At 34.8% G+C, this 22,684-nt stretch overlaps 1 protein-coding gene across 2 annotated transcripts in view; it reads right to left on the bottom strand.

Annotated features, from left to right (window-relative positions):
• The window catches only part of IMMP2L (inner mitochondrial membrane peptidase subunit 2), a 496,621-nt gene that overhangs the window by 83,726 nt on the left and 390,211 nt on the right, over positions 1-22,684 (bottom strand). For both annotated transcript variants that reach the window (XM_075493958.1, XM_075493967.1), the window contains exon 5: positions 13,559-13,661. In XM_075493958.1, the coding sequence (XP_075350073.1) occupies positions 13,559-13,661 (103 nt within the window). The remainder of the gene's footprint in view (positions 1-13,558; positions 13,662-22,684) is intronic.

Raw genomic sequence — 22,684 nt, 5'->3', positions numbered from 1 at the left:
GTAATAAAGCTATTGTAAATGTCCCAGACCTCAACAGAAGTAATAAATTATTTTTAAAAGTGGAATATAACTTCATATCTATACAGGATGGAAAAATGCAATGCAAAATTCTCTAAGAGTTTGCTCAATGTGATTAGTACACTGTCACTGAAAGTCCACTTAATGCTGGAGCTTAATTTTTACTTTTACTGAAATTTCAAGACACTGAGAATACTGTGAAAAGCAGGTATCTTTTGTCCAGTTCCAAATTTAATGGAAAACAAATCCTGAGTTTTCTTTTGGTTGCAGATAAGACATGAAATCTAAAGCTACCAGTCATTAATGCTACGTAAAACTTATCCTATGAAAAGTTTAAATTAGTCTCCAGAAAGCTGGCACCATTCCATTTTAAAGACATCATTTAATTTTTTATTTCAAAACCTATAAGCAGCATCTGTGTATTCTTTTTTCATACGAAACTTTGATAGTTTTAGCCCTTTATGAATCTCATTTTAAAATACATGCATTTAAATGCCGATTGGCACTTTCGCTAGAGAGTTAGGAAGAAAGGGTTTGAAGTGGAATTCTGACAGAAGAATAAACTTAAATTTTTTTATTCCCAAGATAACTGATTCTTTTCCAGATATCACTGGTATCTGCTACTGTCTCTACTGGTAGACAGAACTATTTCTCCTTAGATTACATAGTTTTCTTTTCAGAAAAAAGCACCTAGCTGTTCTGACAAAAAAGTCTCTGAAGAATATTCAAAACTCATTGTTATTAAATGTATCAATGCTTTGTTTCACCTAAAGGTGTTACACTATTGTTAGTTTTGTATCATTGGTGTTTATTTCTGCAGCAAGACACTATCAAGAGCACAAGATTATAATGATCAATAATGAAACCATCATGTGCTACATAAGGCAGCATATTATTAAGTCCTATTGAAAAAGGAATATCATTTGAATTGCATACAGATTTATAAAGTTGATGTTTACTAAGTTTATTCTACTTAGATATTTGTCATTGAGTTGGAAGAATTTGTTCACTGGTTTTTTTAGATGGTAAGTGTACTAGTTCTTTAATTATGCATAACAAAGTCAAGTTAGATTTTCAACAGATCAATCATTCCTTTTAAATCTTGGATTCTGCTAAAATACTGTGTCTGCTATGGCCTCACATATTTTGACAAGAAAGGCACAAATTCAGGTTTGCAAAACTAGAAGAGATTGTACTTCTTTCTTTCTGACTTTACAAACGAGATACTTTATAATTGGACCTACCTGGGAGTAACAGTACGCAAGGTACATTTGCTATTTGTTTAACAATTACTTTATAACATATCATCTGTCTAGCTTATCTCAACTTTTCTATCTCTGTAGAATTTATCACAGGAAAAGATTCAACATTCCAAATATTTTCTGGTTTTTTGTTTAGATTGTAATTCTATTTTCTTTTATCAAAATCTTTGTGCAAAACCTCATTGAATAGGTAAGTGGATGTGCTCCTTTCCTGTGTAACCCTGTTAATATGTTAGGTTTCTTCAGAGTATCAGGAAGACATCCTCTTACGAAACACAGATTTATGCTAGTAGGATAAAAGCTAGCTGTAGAGGTTAAGTTCGTTTTCACAGGATTTGTCTCTCAGGTTATAATTTCAAAGGCCCAGTATGGTGTTTGGGCCAGTGCTCTTTTTGATGGATAAAACCCTAATAACTTGAGACATAGCAGCAAGGCTAAAGCTGAGGTTACTGTGCTGTTCTAGTTCAGGTACTGTGAGATTCACTAAAAAATCTGCAAGTCAGGAAGAATATGAAGGCTCAGCTGCCAGTCAATAATTTCTTATTTTTTTCTCTGTGAAGTCTGCAGCTTTTTTCTATATATAAGCAATCCATTGCAATGTGATGAAGAACTAAGATTTCACACACTTAAAGACAAGTGATAAATTGAAATTACATGGTTCTGTTGCTAGTTTACTGCTGAAGTAATCCAAATACCTTTTCAGTTTTTGTTACTGTCAAATTAATTTGTGTAAAATGTGCCAGGAGAGAACTCTGAAAGCAAACCAGGGAAGATAGATACCCTATTATATTTTTCTTCTTTTTTAGTGCATTACTTCAAGCTGCTGCATTTCCTGAAACTTCAAACTAAAACACAGATGTGAAATAAGGCCTTTCATACAACCCACACTGCATGTAAATGCAAATATAAATGATCAAGACAATATCTTTATTATTTTATTTTTTAAAGATATAGTTCAAACATGAGATGAATGCTACAACAGAAATGTAAGGTTTGCTTCTGCTATTATGCAAACCTTACCTTATTCTCTTTGATGAATTTATCTTAAAAATAATTTTTGATTTGGCATAAAGAATGTTATAATCTTTCTTGAAATTAATGCCTAGTTTTCTTAGCCACAGCTATCCTTTCCTATCAACATGAATAAAACCTTTCTTTGGTACAACCAGGAACGGAGTTCTAATTACTTCTGTATTTATGGGTATGTGAGAACTTCAGTTTATCAGTTCAGTACCATCCTGGATGACTTCTTTGTCCTAACTCAAACAGAAGAAAACAGAGAACAACACTGTGATAAAGAACGATCCAGGAGAGTGAACATAACCTCAAATGCTTAGTAAAGGTGTCTGGGGTACCAAAGGAACATTGTCCAGGTGCTGGTTTTCCCCCCCAAAAAACAGCCTTAGAGGTCATAAGGCCTGCACAGAGTTAAAGATACTCCCTGGAGGAGGATCCATAGAAATTCACCGGTAGGCCATTGGCAGCAGCATCTGTGAAAGAGAAAGGTGGCCTAGAAGCATACTAATACAGCACAGTCTGCTTTCGCCTATGCGCAGTGGAAAGTAGACAAAGTTTACTTTTGAACAAATTTTCAAGGCAAGACTGAATATTAGATAAGGAAATAGATACAAACTTTATGGCACAAACTTCAAAAATTCACTCTGATACTACAAACATTTTGATAGCTATCAATAACTAGGAAGAGTACCCGTACTCTCTACATGACTCCATTCACTAAGTATAATCAGATCTTATGTTAATTAGGGAGTGTTTTGAGTTGTGAACTTATGCCTTCACTGAAACAAGTAAAATTGTGAGGGCCTCCAAAATTACTCTGACAATAAGTAACAGCTGAAAATGTATAAGAGCATATACAGCATATCTGAGTACAGATCTCATGTGTATATGAAGCAGTTTCTCAAGTCCTGTATTACAGGACTTAGCAGAAAACGATACATATCTAAGGGAAAACAATATATTGAGCTTGGCAAAGGGGAGTGGTTTATCTGTTTGCAGCATGAGGATACAGAGAACACAGCGGCTGCAGCAATATCAGGAACCTTTTGGGGAGCATGTATGCTTTCACTCCAAAGTGCATGTCCATTTTGGCACGGTTCAGTCTGGAAGAGTAATGCAGGCCTTTCTGTTTTATTCTGTATGTGGAAACCTACATTAGCAACATTTTGAAGAATGGATTGAATTAGTGGCCCATGGTTGTGACACCATTATAAGAGCCTAAAAAAAAAAAAAAGGGATTCTGGAATGCCTCTATCTAATCACTAAAATTGTAAAAACCATCCTCTGGTGTGTTCTTTCTTTCTGCCAAAGTCTCTGAAATGTGAAGGTAGCTATTACAATAGGTGGAGCCATAACCTGCCAAGGAGCAGTCATGGAGAATTTTGTAGGCTGTTACTTCTTCTGATCCCTCTCCTTTTTCAGTGTATTACACCTTGTCTTGGTCATAGGCTTCCCTTGGCTTTCATTAGATATAGCGTGTATATGCCAAATTTCAATGTTGGATACCAGTTTCACATCTGTTACGGAGTAGTCCAAGAGTCTGTTATTTTGGCATCTAAATAACACAAATCCTGGTTTTTAATAAGTTGCAAATTAAACCTGAATTTTAATTTGTATACTAGGAAAATATGTGAACATGATCAGGGATAATACAGAATTAAAAATATTAAACTGGTAGCAAGTTAGGATTTTTTTACTTTCTGTTATTTCTTTTGTGCATTTTTAGTGGGAGGAAGCTGAGCTTTTGGCTTTAAAACTTCTGATTGGTTTAACCACAAAAAGACCTGAGTCCACTAAGGTGATCCAAAAGGAAAATTGGGAAGGCTGGTAGCTCTTCAGTTTCCTCTCTCGGCTGTGTACCAAGTGAAAGCTATATTCTACAAATAATAACTCTGGCAACACTGACTAAATGTTATTGCTGTTTCATTGCTACTAATACCAGTTTTCATATTGTACACAACCCTTTTCTAAATCTCAAGATTTACAAAAGAAGAATTAAAACAATTGTACTGGTTCTTGGATCTGACATTGAGTTGCAGTAGCTCTTAATTGAAACCTGAATAAAATTTCAAACCCTAATAAAAGCTAATCTGCAGTGCCCAAAGCCTCAGAGCAAGTAAATTAAAATAACTCTACCCGACTTTAATTAAGTGACATTGTCTCAAATAACAATCAAAGGAAAGGGAATATATTTTACAATTTTTTTTGTAAACATATTTACTCCTCTGTTAGTTGGCATTATTCCTCTCAGCAAATGTAACATTCTATGGGATTTACCTCTCAATAATTATTCTTATTTGTCTCTCCTGCAGTGAAAGGGAGAACAAATAACTTTAAAATTCTGCTATCAATCTGAAAGTTCCTTTGGCAACACCATGAGTATGTTAATCAGAAAACTATTTCTATACTTTTATAGTTTGAATTCTTTAAAAAATCATAAATAAATCTGTCCATTCCATGCTATTTTTATAAAAAAACATACAGTTCGGGAAATGCTTTGATGGCTTTGATAACAATCAGGAATACAATTATTTAAAAAAAAGTTATGACTATTTAAAAATTTAAGATATTACTGAAATAGCTGTTATCCTAATGAATGATTCCGTTTAAAGTGGGGTGCTTTATTCATCAAGTCTTTCAAAATAACAGAAAGAGAAAAGAAACAAAGTAAACAAAAAGGAGAAGTCTGAATCATGCAGTCCCTTGACTTTACTAAGAAGTACTTGTAGACATAAAACTATATATATGTAGCTGTTCGCAAGATCAGGATCTTAGTAATTGAGCTCTAATTAAATATTTCTATTTGTTCCATAACACACTTATAGAATTTGAAGTGCTGCTTCAAAAAAAAAAAAGTGTGTGCTGTTAATATATTAATATATTATTTGAGGAAAAATCTTTCTTCTCTGCCCAGGCTGAACTTTAAACATGGCCAAGTTAGGAAGATTCATGCTACCTAGTATACTGTCCAAACTCTTCTTTTTAGAACAGAGGTAATACAGATAAAGGTTTGCAAAAAACACTTGCACAATCTGAAATGAAATGTGATAACCTTTGTAATCCTCTGAGAGAATGTAACAATAGAAAAGTAGTACTATAGCAGATAAATTTACCATTTTTCCATTCTTGATAAATGTGGCTCCATCAGTGTTAACACATAGGACAGTAAACTGAGAAGTTTGCTGTCTTATGTCCTAAATAGGGTAGATTACTGACAAAATAAAAATTGCTTTCACAGACGCACAGAATCATATATGTAGGAAGGGACATCTGGAGGTCATCCGGCCCAACCTCCTCCTCGGAGCAGAGCCAACTCAGGTTGCTCAGGGCCTTGTCCAGTCAGATTTTTATACTATCTCCAAGAATGGATACCTTACAAACTTTCCGGGTAATCAATGCATGACTTCCCCCATAACGAAAAAAAAAGAAAATATCCTAGTATCTATTCAGAATTTCCCATGTTGTGACCTGTGCCTATTAGCTCTTGTCCTACTACTCTGCATCTCTGAGAAGAATCTGGCCCAGCCTTCCCTGTACGCTGTACTGTAGCTGAGGACAGCCGTGAGCTCGCCTTGCAGCCTTCTCTGCTCAAGGCTGAACCAGCCCCATTCTCGAAGCCTCTCCTCTACACCATGTGCTACAGCTCCATGGCGGGGGCCTTTCACGGGTCTCATTTCCCTACGTCACTGCAACTCTTGTGCAGGGAAGCCCCAAAGCACAGTACTCCTGACCACACAGGCACCAAGTAGATGGAAAAAATCACTTCCTTCAAACAATTTATAGAAGCATTGGTAGTTCTATCAATATTACTCATCATATTTCAGTAATGTTTTGCTCCTAAAATAAATAAACACACACTTGTAAATAAATAAATATGCATTGGTTTGCACATTCACTGACATATAAATATACATTTCTAACCTCTCAATACGATGTGGAATTGTGTAAACAAGTTGCTACAGTTAAATAGTCTTATTTTAGGATTGGGAGATTTAATGAGATGAGTACTTATTATACCAAAGCATTTACCTTATCCAAAAATGGAATCAGGTAGATAATAATTTCCTATAATACTGCAAACTAAAATTTAGAACTTTATTTTAGTAATCGGTGACTGAGCTTTGACAACGTTCCATGTCCAAGGAAGTAAAAATAGAAACAAAAACATTTAATGGATTTTTAAATGATGTCCTGGCAAATCTTAATATGAATGATACCATAAATCAAAATGCCCTACACAGTTAAACCATAGAAAAGTCAGCAAAGATTCTTTTGTGCCTCATTTCCATTAAAACAAGTAATTTATGAGATCCTATATAAAGAATATAATGCTATAAATTCTGCAGAGTGGTTATCGAATATGAGGGTATTTCAAGCTGTAACTTTGAGAGAAATAGAATTGTAAGGAAACTGATGAAGAGGTATACAGGGTTCAGCAAATGATTATATATGAATATAGAGCTCTTCAAATTAGTTAATTACAAATGATGGTATGAATCTGACAGCTCTCTGATCTCTTCTAATATTTCATTAAATCAATCTCAAATTGTTTCAACATTTCTTTTCCTGGTTTATTTCAATGTAAGTGATGTCAAAACCAGGTGTAGGCTGTTCAGCCTACCATTCTTTCCAATGTGGTTGGAAAATCCTTTAAAGGTACTTGCATTCAGAAATATTCACCAAATATTTGGATTAATAATTCATTGTTCTTGGGGTTATTACATAAATCTTATTCCATAAGCAGGATGACTCAAGCTTTTTGAATAGTACAATGTTAAATAACAGTAACAATTCCAAGTACAATAATAAAGAAAATTAGCTAGAATGCGTAAAATGTTTAAGATTTGACATGACTAAGACAAAAAAAACCAAACTGTCTGTTGCTTTACAAGTCCTCATGAGCATTCCATTGCTAAGAAATAGAGTAGACTTAATTGAGAGCTTTTAATCACAAATATTCAAAAAACATTCTATTCTGGATGTGCTTAGAGAATATATCATATTGAGCATCTTATTTACATTAATTGAGTAACAAAAAGAAGGAAAAGCTTTCTGAGCATATTGTCAGGAATGCTTCAGGTAAGTAGATATGGTACAGAGAGAAAGTCCTGTCTGGATTGCTGATAGCCGAGCTGCTTGAAAGATTAATTTTTATGCATTGGTTTATACTACAATCAGGCTAGATACTTTACTTTCCAAGAGAATTAGGACAGCCATAGAGGACTTTTGTATTCTCTATACTGAAAATTTAGTTAGTCATGATAATTTAATGGACAGTGAGGCCACACAATCTTAATATCAAGGCTCCCCTTCAGCAGCTCTTGGAGTGAATTGTCATTCTCAATAGACAAGCCACCATCCAAATTTGCATCTCACATATAATATTCTCTCAAAAGGGACAAGCATATTTACCCTTCGAGGTTTATTTATCATCAGTCATAACACATAATGTCCTATCTGTTTTATTCATCATAGACTTTTACAAGTTCAAGCTGTGCATGCATGCTATTTACTACTGGTAACTTCATGCTCCACAGGCAAAGTCTTTTTTCTGCTTGTAAACAATTTTACCTATTTCATTTTTGCCAGTGGCCGGCAATAAATATTATGGAATGTCATTGATTGCATATTTGCATTACACGTCCTGTTTAGACAGAGTTTCACTTCTTTAATACCCAAGAGAAAAAGCAGAAATGTTACAGATCCCGTAAGAGTCACGCTACTCTCCAAGGCTACACTTACACAGTGAAGTGAAGGTGCAAGTACTGGTCAGAGTGGTAACAAAAAGACAGCAGAAGAAGCTGCAACACCAGCTAGCAAATTGATGCAAAGTCCCCAGTAGGTCATTCCCAGCCTTCACTGGCTACTTTGCCATCACTGTTATCCTCACCTACATTAACTTTATGAGTGTAAGCACAGGTAGGTGTTTTCTTGCTAAAATCACACTTTTGTTTTGCAATGCTTGACCATCTCCTCTTGACTTCGGTCTAAACTAAGAAAAATAGGGTTTAGGACCCTGCTATTGAAACTACTTGTTTTAAGCCTCTCCGAATGGCTGGTTGGAGTATGGGCACATAAAAGGGGTCACCGGGTATTTCGAGATCTGGCAGAATTCTCTGTGGGAAGAGTGTGTACTGCCTACCTACATACCTTACTGTGAAATTTTAACGCAGTTCTGCTCAGCGCTGTTAAACTCTTCCCACCTTTTGCCTTAGAGGCTGCTCCATTTCAGGGGGATATGTGATTCTTGCACTAGTTTATAGCTCATAAATGAAAGCTTCAGCAGATGGCAAGATCATCACCAACATGATCTGCACTTTTAGGACACGTGGCATTCTTTGTTTGCTATTATGTAAGTAATCCAGAACTGTGGTAAGTTATCTACTTCTTCCTTCAACTGTCCTCTGAACCTCTCTTAGAAGAAGACAGAGCAACTTTCATAGGCTGCAGACCTCTTGGTTCAAATATTTCCTTTACCAGCAGTCACGTACTGCACTTCACTTAAAGTGTCTTATTTCAGTTCACCTTACTGTCTAATGACCTTATCATATTTTCTGGTTTTAACTACTTGTATTCACTAACAGTAGTTACAGAAAGAAATACTGGGTCGGTTTAAGAAAATAATTATAACAGGCCACACTCCATTACTGTTATTAATTGAATTTGCCCATTGAGGGTTAACAGTTAAACCATTTCTGTCTTATATCTGAAAGAGATGATGATAGCCTTTGAAAAGCAAATTCAAATAACTAACAAATTCAGCATATTCACTTATTTTGAATGTCATTCTAGTTTATAGAGTTTTCTAGTTATAGTCTACAGGTTTGTGCTGCTGAAAGAAAAAATAGTTAAACAGACAAGAATGTTTTTCATATAGTTTATTGCATGAACTTACAGTACAGAATTGCTTATATGGACAATCATAAATACAGCCTCTACAGTAGTGCTGACTAAAAGCAATTTACTCATTTGAAGCTTATGAATGTAAAGCTTCTGTTAAACAAAAAGCCAGGCTCAGGTTCAATGGGATTTAGTTTTGAGAGTAAACACATTAAAAGATAGATGTATTTTTAGTAAGAGAACTAGGATAGAGACCTGGCTGAGCCAAAAAGATGTTTTATGACAAGGTATTCAACCTACCTGTGCCTCAGGTTTCCCAGGAAGATAAGGAGGATAATAGCCTTTTTGCCCTTACACTGGATTGTGAAGCTTAAGTCATAAAGAGTCTTATCCAAAGCCATTAAAGCCAGTAGAAATCTCTCATTGACTTTAATGAGCTTTTGTTCAGGTCCTTTACAAGACAGCTGAAAGACTGCCATTGACTTCAAGCCCTAATTTTATAAAGCTCCTTCATATCCTCACTTGGAGGCATTTGGAAACATAGCAATGTAGTAATAAGACTATTACATTTACCAAACAAATCCCCATAAGATAAAATTGCCTTTTTTTTTTTTTTAATTCTGAGAGTGCTATTCACTGCGTATGTGTACATCCAGGAATACATATATATATCAGTTATTATATGTACTTATTAATAACTATTTCTCAGACACCCTTACATGTTGGTTGTAAATCATCTCTGCACTGCTGGATGCCAACTCTACACATTTGATCTGGACAAAGTACAGTTTATAATGACTTTTCCCTTGATTTAGCCAGAGTGTCAGATCCAGAATATAAATTGTCACTTTGTTTTTATGCTGGTATTATCCTGGCTGTGCAAGCAAAGACAATAACTGATCTGGTATAAAGCTAATCCTTTAAAATCTTTAAGAAATTTGAAGCACCTTAATACTTGATCAATTCTTTATAATGCGTCTCCTGTATTTCTGATCTAAGAAAGCAGAAGCATTGCCAGGAACAGTAATGTTAGATTTCCTATGCAGTCGAACTACAACCTCATAGTAAAAAGGCCCTGCAAAATAGGAAAATTACCAGATTTGAAAACAAAAAGGAGAAAGTTTAAAAAGTGGTATCATAATTATATAAGCTATTCATTATTACCTTCCTGTAATATACCAATTAAGGAATGCTAAGCTAATATCCTAAAAGCTTGACTTCATTCTATAAGAATTTGAAAACAGTAACAGCCAATTGAGTAGAAATCGCTATTCTAGTCCAGGTAATTGAAATAAATTTCCAGCAATATGTAATTTTTTATCCCCTTAAATAATAGTAAAAAGATGCAAGTTCTCTGAATATTTATTGGCTTCTATTCAAAACAGCTATTTTCAGCATTATGAATGGCTGACATGACATGTTTCCAAACCTGAGACACAGCAGTATCAAAGCAATAGTATTATATAACACCTGCCATTCTGTTTTGCACAGAGCATTTTTTTAAAGACAACGTACAATAACCTTGCACTACTTAATTGAGTCCAATATTCTGAAAAGGTAATTAATATTTAAGTTTTGATCATATAGAGAGTTAACAGCATTTCTAATTCAGCACTACCCACAGATGTGCTGTTATTTTTTTAATATCAGTTAAGTTATTAACTTTATTCAAAGACATGACTAAGCAGAAAGGAAATATTAAACCTTTACAAATCTTACTTAAAACATTTTCATTTTATTTACACACGTCAGGAAAATTTACACACGTCTCTCTATGCCTTAACATTCCAATTTTAGTCCTATAAAAACCATGCAATAACAAGAGATAATATAATTTATTTTACAATATTTTTATGAACTAAGTAAAGATAATTTAATCTGCCAAGGTTTTACATTTTAGAAATTCATATCTCTCCAAAGGTGCATCTAATTTAGAACTTGATTGGTATCAGGGTTTTTGCTTTATCAACCTAACCCATTAGGCCATTATACATATTGTTATTCTCCAAGAGAAAAAATGATTCTAACATCTGTTTTCAATCTGTTTTTCCATAATTTCCTTTTATGCCCCATGTAACTCATTAAGCTCATCCACAAAACATTACTGTGTCTGTCTACAATATATATGACTTTCTACCATAAGATTGCATGAAAATTGAAAAAATGGTAGCCTACAACATAATCCACTTTAAAAATACACTATTTTTACTGAATCTTTTGATCCAAGAAAATATATCTGCTTTTGCAAGTCAGAATTGTGACACATGCAGCATTTAACCTAATCTCTTAAGTGACCTATATTATAACAAAATGAGAAAAATGGGTTCATGTCTTACCAGTGTGCAGTCTGTTCCTTACGACTGTTGCAGTCTTATGAGAGAAAAAGTGTTTAAGCTAAGGAGAATATACCTTCAGAATGGCTTGAAGAAAGTGATTTTAATATTTTAATTCACTTGTACAAGTGATCTCAAGAGTATAGCAGACAGGAGGGTAGAAAATGTCCCAGTAACCTAAAATCTAACGTGTGTAGAATGGAAAAGAACCTGGAGTCCAGCCTGTCCTTCTAAATACACTTTCCATTTTCTCCTACAGATGAAAATTTTCAATATTTTATTATTCTCAAGATAGTTTCCAGCCCTGTGATGTCTTCTGCCCCTTTTTGCCTGTATTCAACGATTGCTGCTCTAATTTAACTTCAGAGGAAAATATCTATTTACAGCTGTCTTGCCCATAATGTATTCATCAACACAATACAAAGGTCATTCTTCCCGCAGAAAGCTAAAGAATTCACTGTCAAAAACTGTCTTACTAGCTCTCGAAATGTGCCACTGCTGCAAGAAAAGTGACATACTATCCGATGTTAGCTAGCAGCTGATGACTAATGCGAGGTCAAAGCCCAGTGAAGGCGATTTTCTAATATTTATAAACATCAGTGAAAGGAGTAAAAATCTGAAAGTATTTAGATTTACTCCAACATGCTATCTTGTGTGAAAGCTGCACGGTGCCTGTCTTGAGGATTTTACCTTGTATTAATTTCTGTGTGAACTGCTGTAAATCTGAAACCAATGCCCAACTGCTGAAGTTTCCTTATGCTCTGAGTCTACATTGGCAATACATTTGTAAGTGAAAAGAAGATTAGTGGCTTTATGACTAAGATTCATCTTGGGAACAGAGAGTGAGACAGAAAAGAAAGAGCCTACTAAGGGAGGAAAGGGATACCTGCACAGGATAGACTGAATTAAATCCTGCAGGAAACAACCTCTCAAACTAGATGTTAGAAATTTTAGAAAATAGTAGCAGGAAAATAATAATGAAAAATAGCAAGAAATACAAGCACAAAAACGTGAGACAAACCAAAAGAGAGGCAATGGCATCATATACTCCAAACCAGACAGTAGGCCTTTTTTGCATTTTTTCCTGAGAACAAATTATTTCAAGTTAATAATTGGGCTAAACTTCCAGAAGCCAGACAAACTTGTAAGGACCTTGCTGTCATTAATTCAATTAGAGTCAGTGGGGTGACTTCTGTAAGAAATAGGTATGAAATGCATAAGGGTGGAAAAATCCAGCCTTGACAACTTCCCTATGACAACCGGTGGTTTTTTTATAATATTAGAAGAGTATTCTCTCTTAAAGACACACGTCAAAAACTTGCATATGGAATAGGGCAAAAAGGATTTGTACTTCCACAGCAGGATGCACAGCTTATGCAACTATTTCCTGCATGCTAGATTAAGTTAAAACAAGAACAGGCATCTCCACAAAGTGTAACAAAACCAAAACCAAACCAAAACTGGAGTGCAGAGAAAGCATTTACTGTTTTCCTGATGAACAGACGCACACTTTTACCAGACAAGAAACAGATTTTTCAGGTTACGTTTTGTCTTTATTCAATATGAAAATGGCCCTATACAAAGAAAACTTAAATATGTATTTTGGGGAAAGTTTTGAAATATCTCTACCACCGTCCACAGACCAATTTAACAGTTAACACTTACTAAGCACAGTTACGGTTTCCTAATTCTTTATCCCAGCACTGGCGCTAAACCAAGACCAAGCTCCCGGGAGGGAACCATTCCAAATTACATCAGCTGGCAACATGTCCTCAGGGAGCATCTGTCAGCTACAGGGAGCTGGCTTGCCCTCTGGCTACCCCTCCAGTACGTCTCTCCAAATTTAACATCTCTACCACTTCTCCTTCCATGTGGGGGAATTAAAAAAGGTATTTATTCTTCTTATAATAGTTAAGAGCAAACTCATTCTCCATTGACCAAGATATTTTATAAAATCTAATAATTCTCACAAAACCAATATGAATACAATCACAATCAATTCATACTTGCTGTGTTGCACAAATGACCCAGGAGACATGTGCTGCTTTTCAGTTGCAAAGTGTAAACGATATAGATGAATTGACTTACCGGACCAAAAGCATTGCTGTCAAAGCTGTGTCCATGGTGATCACCTTCCACCCAAATATGCCCGTGTGGAACTTTCACATACTTCTTTTTGTATCCAATGGTTCTAAAAAGAATTACAAAAAATGGCTAATCAGTTAAAAAAAAATTGTAATGTTTTGTTAGGAAAATTCACATATTTATTGTCTTGGAATTTGACCTTGCATACCATCCAACACTTGCTTAAAAAAAAACCATGCTGAAGTCCTTTAGACTTCAAGAGTGCTACTCAAGTGAAAATATACATAACAATTTTGTATGAGCTAGTTGCACTATCAGGGCCTGTTTACTACGTTGTTTTGGCAGAAATCACATCACAACAGGGAACAAGAGACTTTTCAGCTAAATATAATTAAGGGATTCTTATTTCCATCTCTATAGTAACAATTCTTTGAACCATCCGATTTTATCTCAGGTAAATGCCAGTGGACACGTTGCAGTCACATAAAGATATTGTATTGAGAATGCTTTTCTTCTGGGGTAGCGTTAGGTACTCATCAAAAATAGTCTGGCACATCTGAACTGACCTCAGATTCAGAGCTTGGATTCCTGTAATGCTTATGTCCTGGGGGTAGGATTTCTTCAGCTGTAACAAGCTAAACAGGATAAACTTAAAGGAAACCCCTAGGAGAAGGCCAAGTGCTGCAAAAAATGACATTGATGATTCAAACATTCTCCACAGAAATTCATACTGAAGCAGTGCCTCAGCATGCCCTGATATTACAAAAATGACAATCTACAGATGAGTCCTAAAGCTGAGGTGCAGAGTATACAAAATTCCTGTATTTAGTTCCCGAGCAGCTGTCATTTTCACAATTCCAGTCTGCCTTCTACCATACACTTTTGCTTTCTTTTAGATGGGATCTTTTATTCTGCAATCATTCATGCAGGGAGGTGATTTTATCATGCACACCAAATTATTACCATGATGAAGTATTTACAAACAGGACTACAGATAGTGATACCTCTTGTTTTGGATAACCAAGTCTGTTCGTAGACAGAAACAGACTTTTGATCTAGCCCAACAGGCTACACCTCCAGCTGCTCATCACTTTTCACCGTCTGGAAGACATGCCCCCAAAGCAGGAGGCAGAAGGAGCACACTCTAAAACTAAATAAAATCAACTGAAGAGAGAAAATCACCTTCACCAGGAGATTCAGCTGAACTGTGCAACAGCACTTATCAGGGATGGTCACAAGTCAAAATGGGAAAACTGTTTTTGGTGAGGTTGGTTTGGCTTGGGCGGGGGTGAGAATGTTACAAGGACAAGCTAATTAATAACCTGGAGACCATGAAATATTAGATGAATAAGGAATCATCAAAAGTGCAATTTATTAACTTATTTGACTTTATTAGTCAAATAAAAATAATAATTATTTACTTTGCACATCACAAAATCCAACCAGTGCTTTTTTGAACAGCTTTTTCTGGCAGCTAAAAGGATGACTGTGCCAGAACTATACTCTAATGTAAGTTCTACCTGTGCTTTCATTGGAAGCTGAAAAAATAATTGCCTATTTGCAGAAAAAACAGACTCTGATTTTCATCTTTTTTTAGAACAGTTTCATATTACACAGTATTCAAGACTGAGTTCCTAAACCATTCAAAACAAAAATGCAAAACTGTCCTGAGTTGGTAAATATATGATTTCTTAAACACAAAGTGTAGTAGTTCTGTAATAATTTAACTATGCTAAAAGAGCAATTTATTACTATGCAATTCCTTCCTCTTTTTTTTTTTTTGTAAGAAATATGGCATACAGTCTGGACAATAAAATTATTTCTGTTTTGAGATTCCATAATGCTTTGTCTCACTGATAATTTCTTTTATAAAGTACCATATGAGACTATAGTTTACTATGAGACTATAGAAACATGTTTTAAGATATAGGTTGAGATGAGTTAGCCATTAATTCTGTTCTGTCTGATTAGACACTCTGAAAATTATTAAATTAATATCTTCCATCAGTGATAAAGGCAAACAATAGCCCCCAAAATATTTAATTTTCTCTTCCATTCATCTGCCTGAATATAGAAGAGTAGATTGTGATAAAGTTTTGTACCTTTACAGACTTCAGGCACAAGACTGAATTTCACCCAGAAGGGTGAAAGGATTTGAAAATTAATTCGGCTGACATGTTTACCTCATAAATGTCAGGAAAATAATATGGCAAATGCCAGTCGGTGACTTCATCTCAGACCGGACACAATCACCTACCCCCAAATAATCTCCTCCTTTATTATGATTAGGAAATCACTAACACGAAGGGGAAAAAAAGGAAAAAAAAAAAGCTTTTGCAATAAGTACTTGGAAACAAAAATGGGAAGAATTTGGTCTGCATGGATAGGTCCTGAAGAGATTTGCAGAGACCCTGTGAAAATAGAAAGGCTTAACAGAGGTGTACAGTGTGTTCTTTAAGGCCTAAGGCAAAAGAAAAAGATTCCAGAGTGCAGTAATTATCATTGGTTGTTTTTATTATTTCTACAACATAGGAAACTACATATTTCTTTTCTACTCTTGAAATAACCATCATAAACCAGAAAAAAATTGCTAAATTTATGCAAAAAAAAAGTCTTTTGCAGTGATTAAAGAGGAATTATGTACAAATTCTCATATTGAAAAAAAACAGATGATTGTACACAAGAAGTTTTGACTTAGAGGAAACAGAATTAAAATTGATGATATTAATAAAGGTATTAAGGGAATAGGGGAGAGAAAAAAGAAATGGAAAAGAAACAGAAGCAGCAGTTCTAATTGTCTACTTTAGTAAATAAGACTGCTACTGCATGGATAAATCCCTCTGTAAGCTCAGCAGATAAATGTAAAAGCTTCTGCCATTTCATGTATGGGGTATATAATTCATCAGATTTTTCCCACATGTAGGTCCAATAGAAAAAAATTTGAGATATATCATAAACAATAGGTACCTGTATACCTGTGAACAAGAGAGAGGCAAGAAAATCTATTTTCCTAAGACAATTCCTTCAAACTGTTAGTGTAGGGCAGTTATCTAGGGACTTTGCATCCACTTCAGCAATTCTCCTGTAAACACTGTCCTGTGGAATGCAGGTTGAAATTTGAAAACAAAGTTTTACTTGAGCTTTTCACTGCATGAATTAGTAACGAACTGCAGCAATAAGCTCATGTTACAGTAAATTGGATCATCCATTACTTAATATTGGTTTTAATTTTCAAGATAATTTCATTGTTGAATTACTCCACAACAGATCAATAAACCGTTCATCGAAGCAAACCAGGCTACAGGCTTCAGAAAGCCATATTCGGTTAATGACAGTAGGTTATTTTTAATTACTATTGCAAAGACTATGTTGACTTTTTTTAAGAACAAAAAACCCCAAACTTATTGTTCCCCCTCCTATGAAGAGACCATAAATTGATTCATAATCAAAATCAGTCAGTTAGTAACACTGCTGCTCTCTCACATGAATCTTGCAGAAATTAAACACTTTCATCTCTGGCCTAAATTGCAAGGAGGAGACCAAGTGCGTGTGCTACATTGGCAATATGGCTCTTGCTCTAAATGTACAAACTACCATTCATTCATTTCACTAGCTAGCCATTTTAGCTAGACATGCTGAGAGAAAACTACTACCGACCTTTTTGTGCAATCCTACAAGGACAAATTACTAACACAAATTGTACAACATCATTTCTGAGAAGAAGGAGAAGTGTTGACTCAGCCCCTTTTCTTAAGCATAGCTTTGCAGGCAACTGGCATCCACTTTTCAGAGTCAGGCCCATGTAGATAAATAACAAGTATAATGATCAATACTTCTGTGAAAAACTAATACAATATAAAGTGAAAAATTACTCTGGAATGCTTCTAGCACTCTTCAACAACAACAAAACCTGAAATCCTCAAGCCAAATATCAACTAAAAGCACAATTAGCTCATCAGGAATTTTACATCAAGTCCTTGTGAGAGGCCTTTGCTACAAAGGAAATGCAGTCAATAATGTGCTGTGTATTTTGAAAGTAATGTAAAAACCTACTTTTTCTTTCTTCATTGAGTATTCTTAGACTCATTTCTCTGAGTTTGCCTGTAATCTTGACCTCTGTTAGCTCTCACACATGAAGTTTTTAATTAAATTTAGAAGATGTCTGAATGAATTCTTAGGAGAATAATTGGTGTAAGTAATAATTAACTTAGCATTTCTTAATTTCATATCTTGTTCGTTAGCATGAGTTATAATTACTGAACAATCTTTTAAATTTCAGAAAGCCTCTACTAATAAAGAGTAGTCTTTCACTTTCTGAAACGTACTGTCTTTGAAGTAAAAATATAAAAGACTGTTTAACACCTCTTACCCTTCCCATTCTAAAGGTTCGCTTTAGGAATAGCACAAGCAAAGATATTGAAATACCCAGATTTTGATACATAGTATTCATGCATCTGTTAAAAACCATACTGGTGTCTGCAAAAAAAAATCAGGTTTTACACTCAAACTGTAGTTAAACTCTCACTGGCTTAAGAACAGAGTCTACAAGAGTTGCAGTAATTTTCTTGATCAGAATGTAATGAATTACATTTATCTTTTTAGTCATTTTTACAGAAATTGGTCTGAAATTCTGGGGTTTTTTTTCCTTACATCTGAGGTACATTTTGAACCTTTGCAAAGGTTTTTTTCTCCATGATTTAATAGTTAACAGATGTACTTATATCTATCCTTGGCTGAGAAATAATTTCAATCCTGACAGTCAAAAATGAGCTCTATATGGTATTCTAACCACCTGCCCACAAGCAAGAAAAATCTGCTTTTTTAGGATGTGGTACCAGTGCCAAAGAAAGCAACTTGGCTCAGCTAAGTTGGATGAGGAATGATTGCCTTCAGTTTGATTTGACCTTGAGAAATCAGAAGGTCTCAGCAACCTGCATACCTCTGGGTGTCATCAGGGAAGAGACACCATAGATAATTTCCTCTGTTTGCACAGGAGATAATAAACAAATACAAACTCTTTTGTAAAATAGGTAGTCTCTATCATACTTAAGAGCAACTTTTTCCAAGCAACATAAATTGCTTTACATGGAATTTTTCCACATACATCCATCTTAATCAGATTCACAGAATGAAAAAATGGTAAGATATTCAATTTCAGGTGACACCCAGATCCCAAGACATGAGCCTTATTGTAATATATCATGTAAATTGTATTAGTATCACCACAAGAAATTTTCCACATGACACTAAACACGTTCCAGCCCCTGAGAAATCCCCTTTTTCTCTTCTGACACACACGTATAGCCATCTGTGTCTTTTTACTTTAACCCTTCCCTTACATATACTATATTCTTTTGACCACAAGCTGTTATTTAAATCAGCTGCTTTTACAAGACAGGGTTATGTATGTGAAGCAACTACATTTTTTTTTTCTGAAGGCCAGGTTAACAGACTATGTATGAGAGTATGTCAATAGGTTAGGGAATATTCTCTGGTTGTGTGCAGCTATTAACTTTTGCCTCAGAGCTGAAATGTGTTTTCCTTAAAAGCTGCACATCTGTCAATTATTGAGAGGTCTGACTTTAAAACATGCATCCAAACTGAGAACTGGGAAAGCGCTGGAGGAGACCTCATGCTTGGGATACTGCTTCTGGAACATTGCCAGATCTGATATGTCGAGAAGGGAACACCCAAAAGAAGACACGCCAAAATGACAGAAACGGCAGAATCTGCAACAAGAGGCTCTGATTCAGTGAGATTAGGAGCAACCATTATGGAGGCAGAGATTTCCTTTGCCTATACTTGGGCAAATTTTTTAGTGTCTAAACCCTGTAGGTTTCACCTGTTGCAATGAAAGATTTGGAAGTTTCAGGAAAAAAGAATACTAATTTACTGGTTTCCTCATTCAGAACAGAAATATGATAAAAACACAGACTTTCGTAATAAATAAGCTAAGCAGCTAAAGCAAGCATGATGCTGAATTGCAAATGGTATCTTTTTCCCAGCTAAAGCATTCCAACCAAAGTGATGTACCAGTGCAGGTTCCTATGACTCAGCAGTGCTAAGAATAAGTAGAAATCTGATATGGAAAGTACGGGACATATTTGTAGCTCTGTTTTATTAATTAGATAATTTCTCACAAAGCATGTCATTCTAAACAAAATAATTATTTAGCCATTACTTGCTCCACCAGCTTCTTCAAAATAGCAGTTAATCACTTTTAAAACATACAGTATTCAGGAAAGTTACTGGATTTCAACCTAAATTAAGAAGCAGTCCAATCAGATATTGATATTTACACTTTTTATCCAGTACCTGCTTTGTAAAAGTTAGTTAAATTTTCAAATGCATGCATCATGTATTGCATCAGATTGCTTTTAAACTATATTTCTACCAGATGGCTATACCACACTGAGTGAGGTATGCAAACACGATTATATCACTATTTTGCAGGACAAGGCAATGCAGCCAACTACAGCATAACATTTTGAAACCAGAAGAAACATAGTCATGCAAAATTTTGCATTACTAATGCAGCTGTCCTTTATATGGGTTAATAGAACCTAGAGCTCATTTTCACTAGGGCTTTCTTCATACTACATTGGCAGAGCAATGAGAACTGGGAATATTAATTCTAAGGCCAGAAGATACTAATGTGATGACCCAGTTTGAAATATGGATAAGTACAACCCTCAGAATTTCAGGCAGTAATTCATGCAGTGATTATTGAATAATTCACTATTAATTGATATCTCAAGCATGCACTGTTAAGTGAATTTAAAATTTCCATTATTTTATGTCAAGATGTGCTTTATAAATGATACTTGCATTACAAAATATTTGATATTTTTATTATGTATCATAATTAGTACATATTGCCAGTTTCACAGACGTATGACTAGATTAAAAGAACTTCATCTGAGTAAACATATAAACCTAAATTAAGTGTTCTAAAACTCTGCCATCCAAAAAGCACACTGATTTTATAAAAATGGGAATGAAGAAAACTTCAATGCACACATGTCAGTGATAGGGAGAAATTATTTTTAGTGCCACATTACAAACAGGTACGGTCAAAGTTTAGCATAATTTATCTTGGCAAAGCCTTATCTCCCCCCCCACCAAAAGGGAAAGTTAGGAAAATATGAAAATATATTCTGTACATCCACTTGTATATTAATAACATTTTTGTTTTACATATGACCTGATGAACCACTTATTCTCTGCAAGCTTTATTCTGACCTACCTATTTTTTTACCTATTTCATATATACAGTTAAATAGATATATGAAAATACACATGACCCACATCATATATACATCAAAAAAAAATCAGGTTTCTTAGGCCATATCACTTTAACTTCTGACCCCTGACCCCATATATCCTTCCTCAGTGCAATCCTCTGCTACCTTTAAAATCTGTCTGATTATGACGAACACTGGTTTGGTCATCTCATTTCTTCTTAAGGCACACAAAACTACCATCCAATTAAACTACAACAAATAGATTAAACATATTTGTCTGGATACCAACTAGCTATAGAAACAAAAATTGAATTAGAAAAACTTTTAAATGCTTTATACAATATAGTTGATAGTTTGTGTAACAATATTTTTAAGTCAACACTATTCACAGTTAATCAAGATCAAACAACATCATATTATTTATACTTGTTTCTTTTCTCAATATATGGCAGCGTTGTTGTTACCATATTTGAATGAAAGTACTGCAAATAGTAAGATGAATATACAAGATTGCCTACCAAGCCTTCCATTTTATTAAAGAGATTTGTCAGATTTTGCCCTCAAGTCTTTCTGTAACAGAGGTTTTTTTTCTTTTGTAAAATAACCAGTCTTTAGTTACTCCTAAATATGTAAATTAAAATATGCCAACAATGTTAAAGGCCTTTCTACAAAATTTCTTCCACTTATTCTAGCAGTCTAATGAAATAAATGTACTATTGTGCATATTTACCTAAAATGATAAAATGATCGAAAGGACAAAGAACAAGCCAGCTCATTCACTAGAGATATTAGCCTCATTTCAAGTCTGAAGTTTGCTTGATAACACCGCATTTTGTACCAGACAGGGCACTGTAACAGACAATAGACCAGAAATAATTATAAGAGAGAAAAGATGAGAGATCATTCCTTATGAGAATCACAGAATTTATGGGATCATTGCTATGAGCAAAAGTATCCTTGACAGATCAGTTTCCCAGCAAAGGATGGTAATCATACCTCTGAACCCCAGATATATTTGACCAAAACATACCAAAGCCTTAGACTGCAAAAAGAAGGAGGAATTATTGCCTCTAACTGTCTTAATATCACATAACTTCCCAGATAATTGCTCAAATTTCTGTTCAAGGCTAATTTCAACACAATTCATTTTTCTGTTCTGTTTCTTTCTTCCTTTCTTTCCTGAAACTCAAAATATCCTCAAAATACTCTTAAGCTTTTTTAACAAGTAAGCAGCTATGGAGCTGCTGTTGCTCTATATGATCAATGTACATGATACAATATACCCTCTATCTCAGTGCCCTTCTTCATATATCACTTTCTGGAGAAGTTTTTCATGATTTCTGCGATTCACTAAGAGTTTTTCCCAAAACTATAATTTCATTTAATCTTTGACAATAATTATATGGGGTGATAAAATTTGTAGATTGTATTTTATGTTCCTTACATACTCTACTCTATGCTTTAAAGACATGTTGCATATCTAGGGCCTAGGTTTCGCCCCTCTTGATACTTTTATCCATATGTATGTATCTGCATGACAAAGGATTTTTACACAGGTGTTGGCAAGCATTCAGGGAGTTGAGTTAAAAAAGCTACAGCTACCAGAAGTTATTTTCTAGGTCTTGTGAACAGTAGAGCCGCAGCAGCAGTATCAACCAGCAATGCCAGGGGATCCAGATTTTACGGAAATAATTTCTCCTCGTGTAAAATTTCTTTGTATTCATTTGCAGTCACTTTTTATGATTCCTGTTTCCAGCCTCACGTTGCCTTTCTGTATTTTTTACAACTCATCCTACCTTCCTTCAGAAACTACGTAAAAGACCACTGCAGATCACCGTGCACATAACACTTAGCAGCACAGGAATTTCCCTCTGTTCCTGAGAGT

Source organism: Mycteria americana, chromosome 1 (assembly GCF_035582795.1).
Source record: "Mycteria americana isolate JAX WOST 10 ecotype Jacksonville Zoo and Gardens chromosome 1, USCA_MyAme_1.0, whole genome shotgun sequence".
In the NCBI taxonomy this organism is placed as follows: Eukaryota; Metazoa; Chordata; class Aves; order Ciconiiformes; family Ciconiidae; genus Mycteria; species Mycteria americana.
This window is presented reverse-complemented; position numbering and strand designations above follow the sequence as displayed.